Genomic DNA, 12,949 nt, shown 5'->3' on the forward strand with positions numbered 1-12,949 from the left:
GGCGGCTAGTATAGAATAAGTGTATTTAACTACAAAAAAAATGAATATAAACAATGAGAATTAAATAATATATATTTATGAATGCAAATATCAGTTAACAAATAATGCAAATATCAGTATGTTTATTCTTTTAATAGAGACTTCAGTTATAACCGGTTGGACTTATTTCATACAAATTTCTCGAATTTCTGGGCTTTAGGTGAATTGTAAGTATTATTCAACATTAATATTTTCAATCAAATTAAAAATTAATGAAAAGCATTAACTTCTATTTTGATTTAGAAAAATTTAATTTATTGATCAATATATATCAATTTTCATTTTTTTTTTTTTTTTTTTTTTTTTTTTGCAGAATATTGCAGTACAACGAGATAACGATTTTACCTCGAGAAGCATTTGTTTACCTCACAAATATGTACAAATTGTAAGTTTTACTCTTTTTTGTTATGTATAAGCTAAATACTAACAATTGCATTGTTAATAATATTATAGTAAATTTCAGCAAATTAAGAAATCATTGCCAGTTATAAAAGACATTTAATTTTAAGCATATATACCAATATTTACTTTTAAACTTCAATATAAATATTATTATGCATTCTGTCTTACTAGTAGTAATTATTACGCTTACTATTTTTTGAGTTTTGCACTTATCTGCCGGATAATTATTAATATACCTAGCAATCATAAAATGACTTTTTCTTCATGGTATTCGTTTCTAAACTGAATTCTGCAATATCAATATATGTATACAGCGCCCTCTACCTCTTTAAAAAAGAAGAGAACCGAACATTCAGTTAAAATTTCTTTGACTGTTTTTGTGTAGTTTGCGTCCTACTTAATTGAGCGTGCAGTACTAAAAAAACTGTTTTTACATTAGAGAATATTATTCTTTTGCAGTTCATAGGGAATTTAGAAGAGTAAAACTCACGTAAATGTCCAAATTCGAAGAAAATTTCTTGCTAAGAATTAGAATCAGCAAAGAAAGATGATAACGATAACAAAAATTGTTTAAAACATCCAAAATGTCATTTTACAAACAGTAACAAAAAACGAACCGGTTACAATATCTTGGTTAGCATACTGGGAGTGGTCCAAGGGTCCCTAATGCTGATGAATAAAATGATTTTTAAATTTTAAGCTGTACAACATTCGGAACAACTCGCGTATACGGCCTATTGGCGGCATTTGTTTTCGCCAAGAAGTCGCCAAAAATGCGTTTCTGTGATCTTGGAATTGATAAAGTAAAGCACCCAGCCTGATTAGGGCACTCAGAAACTTTGTTTATCGCAAAATTTGGCGTAGGCCGTTCATTTTTATAGGGTCATATGTTGCTTGTAGTGAAGTTTTGCATAATCCATTTTTTCAGCTTTACCATAACTATTGCCTTATTTTTGACTCAGGCAGTACTAAAAATCTCTTCTGACGAATTTTCGCACAATTATTATTGTTTACTAAATTCTTCTTTTAATGCCTTCAAAAGTATATATATGAAATTAGGTGCCATCTCATTCAATAGTTCTAATTACAGATGTCTCCAAATAAGAAAAGCTATTTTATGGCCATCCTGTATGTTTTTAAATTTTGAGCAAACATTTAATATTTATCTTAATTAGTCATGTTATTTCGCAGTACATTTTTTTTAGAATTGCTAGAGGATGATAATTTGCAGCCACCGCCTTTTCATTTTATGCACAGTCACTCACTATTTTCACATCACTGACAATTCCAAGAAAAATTCGTCTCAATGGTATTGAAATTCATTTTCTAGGCTGAGCAAATTTTATTTAATGTCACATTTCTGTTCTAGGGATCTAAGTCACAATAGCTTGGTTTATATTGAACAGTCTGCATTTGCTGGGCTTAGAAAAGTGCGAATTCTGTAAGTTTAACCAAATTTTAATGTTGATTTATCATTTTTATTGTTAAGCAATAAAACAGGGTTTTTGATGTTATTACTCGAAATCTGATGCTTTTATTGTTTTAGCATACTAGAAGATAATCCTGAAATAACGGATGTTGGACCAGGTGCTTTTGATGGACTTACGGCTGAAGGAGGCTTAAAGTTGTAAGTATACAAAAATTGAAGGTTTATAACACCGTAATGAAATACTGAATTCTATAATGCAATCAGTACTCAAAAGTGCATCTTATTTACCATTAAAGCATATTATTGAAGAAAATTAAAATGATAAATTCAGTTATAAAAATCGAAATGCCTTATTAGACAAAAAAGTCAGCCAAATTGATTAAAATTATTAAAAAAAAAAAAAAAAAACTGAGACGAAAAATTCGCAATATCTTATTCTTATAACTAACTAATGCCTGACAGAGAGATGCATAAAAATACAAAATTCATTCTAAAAATATATATATAAATGTGCAAAATTTAAACATAACTGAAATAATGTGAATTATTTTTACTATAAATATATTTGTATTTATATTAGTGGAAAGTTTCTATAAACAGGTAAAGTTATGTATAAAAATATTAAAGAATATTCTAACTTCTGATCTGAAGAACCCAGATAAGATAATATTTTGGGCATGACTTGTCTGTCTTTATTTCATTTCTGAAAGGATGTGGTCTCAGAGAAGATAGAGAAAATGCTCTAAGAGAATGTTGTCTCGAGTTTTATCCTCTTTCTTCGATCATAGTTAAAAATCCTGACATCTATCGATATTATTCCCCGCTTCTTTTAAATACAGAATATTAAACTAATCGCCCAGTCAAATTATCATGAAAAGTATTAAAATGTAGAAAAAAAAATTCTAAGCAATTTTTTCCAATGATGCATAGAATTTTCTACAAAATAAGGAATTTAAATTTGTAATTATTTTTCAGATACAGTGATTCATACACTTTATGCTGCATGGCATTGCCTCAAGTGCCCCTTAATAATTGCATGGCCCCACCAGACGAGATCTCATCATGTGAAGACCTTCTCAGACATCCTGCACAAAGAACTTTCCTTTGGGTAATTGGCATCATAGGCTTGTTGGGCAACATGTTTGTCATCTTCTGGAGATTTACTGCCAAAGATGCTCCAAGAATTAGCTCTACCCTTATCCTGAGCTTGGGTTGTGCCGATTTTCTCATGGGGATATACCTCATCATTATCGCCAGCGTGGATGTTTACTATAGGGGCATCTACATTAAAAACTCTGAGAGGTGGAAACGCAGCGCCCTCTGTAAAACATGCGGTTTCCTATCGACGGTCTCCAGTGAAGTATCTGTTTTCACTTTGGCGTTCATAACCATAGATCGGCTTATCACTTTGTGTTTTCCTCTGTCCCATAAACGATTCAGTTTGAACCTGACATATAAACTTATCATCACGTCTTGGGTTCTGGCAGCCACAATGGCTGTCATACCATTATTGGTTGAACCATATTTCGAAGGTGGTTTCTATGCTCGTTCGGGAGTGTGCTTGGCTTTACACATAACCAATGATAGACCAGCTGGATGGGAGTATTCCATTGCCATATTTTTTTGTGTAAATTCCATGGCCTTTGCTGTTATTGTGTCGGCTTATTCATATATATATGTTAACATCAGGAGGTCTTACAAGAATATGAGCCGTTTGATGTCTAGACAATCCCGCACAGACAAGATTGGTCGGCAAATGGCTTTGATTGTGATGACAAATTCAATGTGCTGGTTTCCCATCATAATTATGAGTTTATTGGCTATGTCAGGTGTCAATATTCCAGGTAAGTTATTTGTGCTAAGCAGTCTTAAATATCAAGGGGCAAATGTCAAGAATGTTAAACATTTCTTTGTTCTTATTTTTCTTTTTTTATTTAAGTGCCCTTTTCTTAAAATTTTGATTTATTTGTCACAAAAACTGTAAATTTAACTGTAGTTATTAAAACACCGAATGGCAGAAAATTAATTTTAATAATAATAATGATAATAGGCTTTTACATCTCTTGTTATCATAATGGCATTGAATACATTGATTTGAGTTTTTAGTCTTTTTTTTTAGAAAATAATGATTTTTATTATATAATTGTTTTCTGCTATTATTTGTAAAACACATCAAATGAAAATATTTCAATTGCGTTGTCAAGTTGCTTATTTCTAATTTAATTGCCTGTTCTGTATGAAATCCATATTAAGTTCAATGTTTCTCTAGCCATTGTTCTTGTTGGAAATTGAATAAGCAACGCGATTTCAGATTAAAGACCACTTTTTTTTTTAAATTATGGTAAAAAAAAATTACGAGCTGCGTCCTACAATGTAATTTCGAAACGGGTGGTTACTGTAATTCATTTAAAGTAAAGTAGGAAAAGAATATGACAGAAACTTATGAAATATAATGGGTGAAAAGATCTAAAATTAGTTTAAAAAATAAAATCAGCCAGTAAATTAATGAAATGAATTCACCTTTTTAATTTCATGCAGGATCAAAGAAAAATTATATTTGATGTAACAATTTAAATCCTTTTAACATATAATCAATCACTAAATATAAAGTATTAATTGCTTGAAAATTGCTTTTAAAAATTTTAATAGTTTTTCCAGTAGCAGATTTGAAAACTCTTTTGTATTGAGTGAATTCAAATTTATCGATTACTTGAAGTATTTTAGATTTATATTTTAAAATTTTAGATTAAATTCGTATTTAATTCTTTTAACACAGTTTCAGTGAAGCTACTAAAAAAATAAATTTATAAACGACCTTTCTCAAATCGGATAATGTTTCAATTCTGAAAATAAATAAATAAATGTTAGCTTGTAAAACCATCGTCGCATTCACTTCTTATTACATCTAATTATTAAAAAAGTTCCATTCGTCTTTCATTCATTTCTTAAAAAGAAGAAACAAAATGTTTACATTCAGACGAATACCGGAAACGAAACTAGGCAAAGAAAAGCAAACGATTCTAAAGAGCTTGAAGAAAAGATATTTTATGAAATTAAAAAAAAATCTTTCAGTTATGATAGAAAGAAGATTAAAATGATTCGATGTATTGTTTAAGAAATAAATGTTAAATAATTCTATCCTAATTTTTTTCTGATTTAAAAAACTTTATTCATTGTTTGTTGCTTATTAAGAATTTTTAGTTTGCAGACATGTTAAAATTCGTGTAGCAAGTATACAACTCATTCTCACTAAACATTATAAAGTGTATCAACAATCAAACCGGATGTTTACTAAAACAACAATTTCGCTTGTTTGCATAATTCTTCATTTTAATTTTTTTTTCATAGAAGCTTTGCCTTATAGATCCAAGGTAGCAAAATAAATTTAAAAAAATAATTATAATAAATTAATAAATAAATAAAAATAATAAATAAACGTACTAATAAATAAATGGAAAGAACTATTTAGAATGTGAGTACTATAAACTTCAATTTGAATTACAATTTAATTTAGTCAATTATAAATTTTATTAACGATTGAGTTGAGAGATGTATTGAGAGATTGTAATAAAAAAATGTTTTTACACGTTGCTAATTGTATTCAGGTAATGTTTGTCATTTTACTTAACTTATACGGGGTAACTGAAACAACAAAAAGTGTTTTTCAGGAGAAGCTTTCTCGTGGACAGCCATTTTTGTTCTGCCACTGAATTCTGCTACGAATCCGCTGATATATACCATCTCGTCTTTACACATCCGGGCGCAGTTACTATCCAGATTTGGACTCAACTCCGAGGATACAAAAGGCTCATGCATCAACAAACTTTCCACTTCTCATCCAAGTAAATACTTTACTTTAAGACTCTCTCTTACTAATAATCAGGCTTGCAAATGAATTTGTTTTTATTAAAATAAACTATATGAAATACACACATGCCACGGAAAAGTATTTCCTCTTCTTTTGTTAACAAATTTTTGTATTTGATTCTTTCTATTTTTCATGTTTAAATTTTTATATGATATAATCGGTGCTTTTAACTTAATTTTGTCTTTGAATGTTTATTTATTACAAAAAGTCGATCCCATTAGGCAATCAAACCCTGGATCAGAATATTTTATATTTAACCTAATTTATATCACCAATATTTTAAAATAGTCGCCATCTATATCAGAACATTTATCATTACATAATATTGCTTTTTTATTCATGTGTCGAAAAAAAGAAAAAGAAAAAAAAGCCGCCTATGACGATAATCTCATGATACAATTTGTTTCATGGAATTTTATGGAAAATAATTTCAGAAACTCTTGCCAAAAATATAAGATTTGAAAAGTGGGGAGGGAAATATTAATATCAAAGGGAGTGAGATCGGAGCTGTAAGGAGGAAGAGAATATATTTTCCATCCAAATTCTATAATAAGTTTTAACCTTGAAGCCGATCTTTTGGGACACATTAGGCTTATTGATCTTTAGAGACATTATTGCAATTTATTACAAAAATCAATTGTATTGTCGTCTTCTATAATAACGATACCTCGAATTAAATGGTGGCGAGTACAATCTGACAATTATATCGCAATGCCTCAATTGCAGTGTAGTTTTCTAAGGGAATTTATTTCCCGCATAGGCAATGTATTTTTATATATCTTTAATATGCAGTTTAATAAGTAATAAGCTTCCCACTTAGAGGTCCTCCAATCGATGACTGGACGCACTTCCTTAGGGAAGGATTGTACCGTGGCCGGTGATGGCAATTAAAACTTAGTCAGAGTCCCCGCCAGTGTTGCTGTTGCGGCAGTCCGGTCATTCAAGTTTTTCTGTATGCATTCCAGCGGATCGGAGTAGCCAGTTTGCGGTGGTTCCCACTTAGAGGGCTCTAAAATGCGTTCTGTTGGTTGGTATTGGATGTAATTTGGAATCTGAATAATTCAAATGATGCGCTTGACATTTATTAAAAATATTTAGTTCCAGATTTTATTTATGCTTGGCATTCTAACACAAATAGTATTTAGTTGCATATATAACGTCATTTCCGTTATAGCGCATGCCTATTAGCATTATTCTTTCGACTAAAAGAAGGCGGGTTATTTCTCTGCGCATCATTTCTGCATTGCAAGAAAACCGACTACCGGTAAAATTGTTGTCTTGTAAATAAATGTACTCGTTTCAAATTGGAAATTTTACTTCATTCATTTTCTGATTAAAACACATTTTAAAATTGAATGTAATTATGGAGAAAAAAAAAGAATTCTAATGGAGGAACAGCGCAGTTAATAGTTCAGAACTCTCTCCTATTGTAAAATATTCTGATTTTTCAATGCTTTCAGATGATGACAAGTCTAAGAGACTGATGACGCGCGATCAGCTGAATTCTTGGCAATTCCGACCTCCTCAAGGATACGTCAGCTTGTTGCAATATCTCAGGACCGTTCCAGGACTACGACCCCGACACCTGTTGAAGATAGCCACCTCGATCGTTAAAACTCTCTCTGAACTTCATGGGAGGAGCTACGCTCTAGGAGGCATAGACGTGAACGCTGTCTTTGTTTCTGATCCAGCTGTAAGTTTTTTTTCCCCAAATAAATAAATTTATTTGGATTTTCCATTTTCGCTCCAAGAATGTAAAAAAATGACAATAAAAACTTATTTTCTCGTTATTTGAAAAGATGCCTTCCTATTGTTTCTATTGAATAAAAGATGACATAACTGATGTTGTAATATTTCTTTGAATGGGCTTGACAATCAATGTATTAATTTATTTTCCTGCCTCATGGACAAAATGCATATTTAATGAGTTGGTTGACGACCATGACATAACTCATATATAGTGATATCTTTGAAATAATTGTCGATGTGTTAAAAAGAAATTTTGATACTTTATCCATTCTTAATCTAAAGTTTATCATAAGTGGCTAAAAATAGGCATTTCAAGACGTTCTAATTGATGTAAAATGGACAGATATCCAAATTGATATATTATATCTAGGCTACATAATTTTAATCTTTTGTTTGAAAAATACTTTTTCCTTTTTATACACCAACATAAACGCTTTTAGAATTCACCTTTTAAAAGAATTTATTATTATTTTCATTATTTAAATTACTAGTAATTTCAATTTAATGATTATTCGAATTTCAAAGACCTTTTCGGTCATGTAATAGCCGCCTCTTGTAATGATAACGATCAATCGGTTGTACTGATCAAAATAGTGAGAATTGGATCGCCATATCTAAATATAAAAGAAATCCGCCTGTTCTGTTAATCAGCAATTCGTTTGTAATGATCAGTTTCGATATTTGACCTGAAGGTTATATTAAAATCAATTAAGCTTTTGTACTGTTCAAAATGGTTAGAATTGGATAGCCCATATCTTTATACTTAGGAAATCCTCCGTTTCTAGTGATCAGCAGTTCGCTTGTAATGATCAATTCGATGTCTAAGTGATTCGATATGAAGGTTATATTAAGGTCAATCAAGAAGGTGACCTTGATTCATTGAAAAGTCAGCAGACCTCTCCGAAGAAGATTATGTGGCCTGGATCAAAGTTGATGTAAATTAGAGGAAAATTAAAAAGAACTGAAGAATTAACAATTAATAATTCCCGGATGAATTGATGAGATGACGGCATACAGCATGACGGCAATGACTATGAAGAAGAGCTAGAAGAGTAACCGTCATCATCCTACTAAATTTTGCAAGGGCTTTGACTCTTGATATGAACTGACGAGATGACAGCATATAGCATGACAGGAATGGAAATGAAGAAAAGCCAGAAGAGAAACTACCTTCAGATCACTATATATTGCAAGGGCTTCGACGTTTAATATGAATCGTTAAGATGACGGCATACAGCATGACGGCAATGACTATTAAGAAGAGCTAGAAGAGAAACCATCATCAGCCTACTAAATTTTGCAAGGGCTTTGACACTTGATATGAACTGAAGAGATGACAGCAATGGAAATGAAGAAAAGCCAGAAGAGAAATCACCATCAGAACACTACATATTGCAAGGGCTTCGACTTTTAATATGATTCGATGAGATGATGGTATACAGCTTGACGGCAATGACGATGAAGATGAGGCAAAACAGAAACCACTATCAGCCCACTAAATTTTGCAAGGGCTTCAAACTTTAATATTAGCCCAAGACTGCCCTGAATCTTTTACTAACATTATTCATATGAAAGATTTATCCAATAAATGCTTGATAAAATAATAGTAATGATATCTGTAAAAAAAGGTAAATATATAAGAATATTTTCAATCCTGTACGTTATATCAATTTTTCTGTTTCTAATTAAAATGAATGAGTGATAACGCATGGTGTTTTATTCTGCTGTCCTTGTAAATTTATAGAATTATATTACTTTTTAAAGCATTTTGGATGTACTAATCATTGCATGTAGTGAATATTCTATTTTGCTAACAAGCAATCATTTAATTACATCATCACAATGATTTATCATCTCTAAACAAAATCTTATAAGAAAATTGCCACTCATTTCAGGACGGGAGCGACGAAATTCATGTTTACGTCCCGGATTTCAATGCTTATAAAATAGAATCCTCCCGCATCAGTGGCATGCCGGACGACACGGCAGTGGACATGGAAGAGTTTGGACTGCTTCTGAAGAAGATGCTCAGAGTCTACCACGTGGTGTCAAGATCCAATGATCCAATGCAAGGAACGGCCTGTTAAACAGTGTATTTAGAAGAATAATTGTAATTTCCATGCGACAGAACAGAAATAAATAAATTCTATCCTTTAATAGACGATAGTATTTACAATTTTCAGAATAAATAAAATTGAAATCTGCTATCACAAATTTCAAGTTATCATGTGAGAACATTATTATTTTTTTCAAGCCATTGTTTGTCGTAATTAATTTAAGTCATTAGCCAGTTTGAAACAATCACGAGACTATCAGATTACGCATGCTTCGATATTTAGAAAAACGATGGTCCCCCCCCCATCTTAAAATCGATCAAGCTCCAAAACTTTTTCTCAAGACCAGATTATTTTTTTTTATTTGGTTTAAACTGGCTTGGAATAATTACGTAACTATTGCATTGCGCAATCGTCAATTCTTAGAAAAATGATCCCCCCCCCATTTCAAAACCTTTCGAGTTTCAAAACTTTTTTTGCCAGCCATAAAAACTGAAAATGAAATTATTATCATTATAATATAAACAACTTTCGATATACCCATTCGCTATTTCGGGTTGATTCCCATTTTCTTATCTCTAATTCTTCGGGCAATAACTTCTTACGACTCTGACCGTTATTGGCCAGACAAGAGAATCGAATACTTGGTGAAAATTCATTCCAAGTTGTAACTTTTTGTCGGCAATAAGTCGCCAAATGTGACAAGCTTTTTTTTATCGTTTTCTAATATCCCTAAAAGCGAAAAATTAATGCCCCAAAAGCGATAAATCGCCAATTTTTAGCCCATGCATTTTGTGGCTTCAAAAACCTCAAACCAAAACCACATCATGATTTCACATTGTAAAATATCTGAAAAACTGTTATAAATTTCAAAGTCTTTTATGACTATCAATAAAGTGTGATTTGATTGTTTTATACTTTTTCCTTTTATTTTTATTATTATCAATTTTAATGTTTCAAGGCCGTCTTAACAAATTTGATCACCCTGGGTTAAAATAATTTGAAGCTCTATAGAAACGCAAACTACAAATTTGAGATCTATCATTAAACGAAAATACTTTTCATAATAAAACAATTTAGGAGAAAACAAAATTCACTTTTTCTGTTGAATGTTTTATAATTTTTCATCTAGTTGTAGTTTTAAACTGGAACTTTAAAATCAAGCTTTCGAAACCTCTCATCATATTGAAAATAAATTTTAAGAATTGCAATTAAAATATTCATATATTTCCTTAGTGTGAACATTTTTGAAATAATTTAATATTTATGTAAAATTATAAAACTAATGTCTGCTTTGCAAGGAATCCAAATAATATTATTTTTAACATATTTAAAACTATCATAACTATATAAATATATCATATATCATTTTTGATCTCCCTTATCACCCAAGGACCTATCCACACTTCTTAGAAAAGATTGTTGGAAAACTTTCGAAGATTTTACGAAACTGAATAAAAAAATAGGTCTTGCCTATTTGACCTTTTCCCATTGACATTTTTTTTTTTTTTTTTTTTTGAAAATGTATGTAAAGTGAAATGTATAATAGGGTCATGGTGTTTGTTACGTATGATGCATTTAATTATTTCTTTACACCTTTTAAAAATATGTTCCCTTTTTAAACATGAAAACAAATTTTTCCCCCAAAAAAAGGACTTTTTTTTTAATGCAACTTAACAATCAAAACTGTTATGAGATTTCAAGAAAAGAAAAGGTAAGCCTACTTTTTATGATACAATCCTCATGAAATTAATACTTAATTTTCAGAAACTTTTAAAACAAGACTTCAGTAACGGAACTTCAAACGTCCAAAACTATTAATAGCTGTGGAAATTCTTAGTTCTGTTTTCACTTCCATTTAAGGATCGGGAGAATCCTGTGCGATTTCAAACACCTGGGAAAGAAATTGAGATTGAACATGAAGTTGTAAAGGTTGGCTAATTTAAGAAAGATATTCAGTGATAGTTTATTTTTTAACGTTTTATTTGTAATATTATTATGACTAGGGGCATTTTGATTTTTAATGAAATCAATTAATTCCAAAAATCCCACTTTGCAATATTTAATGGGATGCGGGGTATTAAAGAAACTTTCGATTGATGATTAAACAGTAATCACCAACGTTATAGAGGTTTATTGCAGTTTTTTGGTCCGGCCGGGTCCTTCAGCTGCATTCATGGAAAAGTTTTGACTTGAGATGAGTGAAATTCCGTGTAAAGCAGAAAAACATGCAATGTGGAAAGTAGAAATTAATTAATTGTAAAATGACTAAAATGAAAATAAAAAGTTTAAAATAGATAAATTAAAAAAGTAATAAAATCATGAAAAGATTTACTATAAAAATAATAAATTAATTGTTAGACGTTAGGAAGAGTTGTTAAAAATTGATTTATAAAGGCTTTTGGAAACGAACGAAAGTAAAACTTTAGTCAGGATCGAACCTAAGGGTGATAGATAGAAGACGATAACAAACCAACCGATCCAGAAAAACATTAAAAAAAGAGAGAGAGAGAGAGAGAGCAAAACAAGCTATAACAAGAAATAGACGCATGGTTATGGTGCTTGCGGAGAAGGAGTTAATGCTTAACAGAAGAGAACAGCTCTAGGGCGTTTTTTATTTTCAGGAAGTGAATCGTCACAGAAGGCAATTTTTCTTATAGAAGTTTTTCGAGAGTTTGATGAAGAAAACTTTAATATTGGGAATTTTGAGGGCGTCAAATCTTATTTGTGGGAACAACAAACTCATTAATTTTAAACTTTGGCTCCAAGTGGTTTGTAATAAATTCTATTTTTTCAGTCCGTACGCGCGTGGTTATTATTTTCATAAATAAGTTCAGGTATATTGGTTTTTTTAGATTTTAAATATTTTTGTCACCGCTAGATGGAGCCATCAATCGGGTTAAATTGTTCAATGCGAAGTGCATGTTCTTGGCCGAATTTGTTATAGGATCTGCGAAATCTGTCTTGGGGCTCTATTGTAATTATTTTTATTATTCGCGCTTTTAGTGAGTTGTCAAACCTTCATTCAGTTTATTTCAGCTTTTATTCTTTGCAATTAGAGAGGGATGGGGGGGGGATAAATAGTTCTTCGAAATCTTTAGTAAGGCGAGAGCTGTTTTGACAAGCTTCTTGTATATCAGATGTCAATTTGAAAATTTCATCTTCTAGATCTGTTATGGAGGTGATTTGAAAGATAGAAAGTTTAACATTTTTTATTGAGATAGGTTTGGAAATTATTCCAATCAGTAATGACTTTGCAGAAATTTAATATAATAGAAATGAAGATTTTAATTTAAATTTTAGTAGAATTGAATTGTGATCAGAGAACAGTGCTGGAATCGGTTTGTTTCCATAGCAAAGCACATATAATACTCATTGCAGATAAAAAGATGAACTTAAAGCACAAAT

The 12,949-nt window shown here is 30.9% G+C and overlaps 1 protein-coding gene across 4 annotated transcripts in view; it reads left to right on the forward strand.

Annotated features, from left to right (window-relative positions):
• The window catches only part of LOC129956919 (uncharacterized), a 103,306-nt gene that overhangs the window by 88,877 nt on the left and 1,480 nt on the right, over nt 1-12,949 (forward strand). For 3 of the 4 annotated variants that reach the window (XM_056068956.1, XM_056068958.1, XM_056068959.1), the window contains 8 exons: nt 138-206; nt 353-424; nt 1,811-1,882; nt 1,988-2,068; nt 2,846-3,714; nt 5,539-5,712; nt 7,199-7,431; nt 9,383-9,701. In XM_056068956.1, the coding sequence (XP_055924931.1) occupies nt 138-206; nt 353-424; nt 1,811-1,882; nt 1,988-2,068; nt 2,846-3,714; nt 5,539-5,712; nt 7,199-7,431; nt 9,383-9,574 (1,762 nt within the window). In that variant the 3' untranslated portion in view covers nt 9,575-9,701. Of the gene's footprint in view, nt 1-137; nt 207-352; nt 425-1,810; nt 1,883-1,987; nt 2,069-2,845; nt 3,715-5,538; nt 5,713-7,198; nt 7,432-9,382; nt 9,702-12,949 lie in introns of those variants that run through there. The other variant, XM_056068957.1, reaches the window with a different exon arrangement.

This window comes from Argiope bruennichi, chromosome 11, assembly GCF_947563725.1.
Source record: "Argiope bruennichi chromosome 11, qqArgBrue1.1, whole genome shotgun sequence".
Classification (NCBI taxonomy): domain Eukaryota; kingdom Metazoa; phylum Arthropoda; class Arachnida; order Araneae; family Araneidae; genus Argiope; species Argiope bruennichi.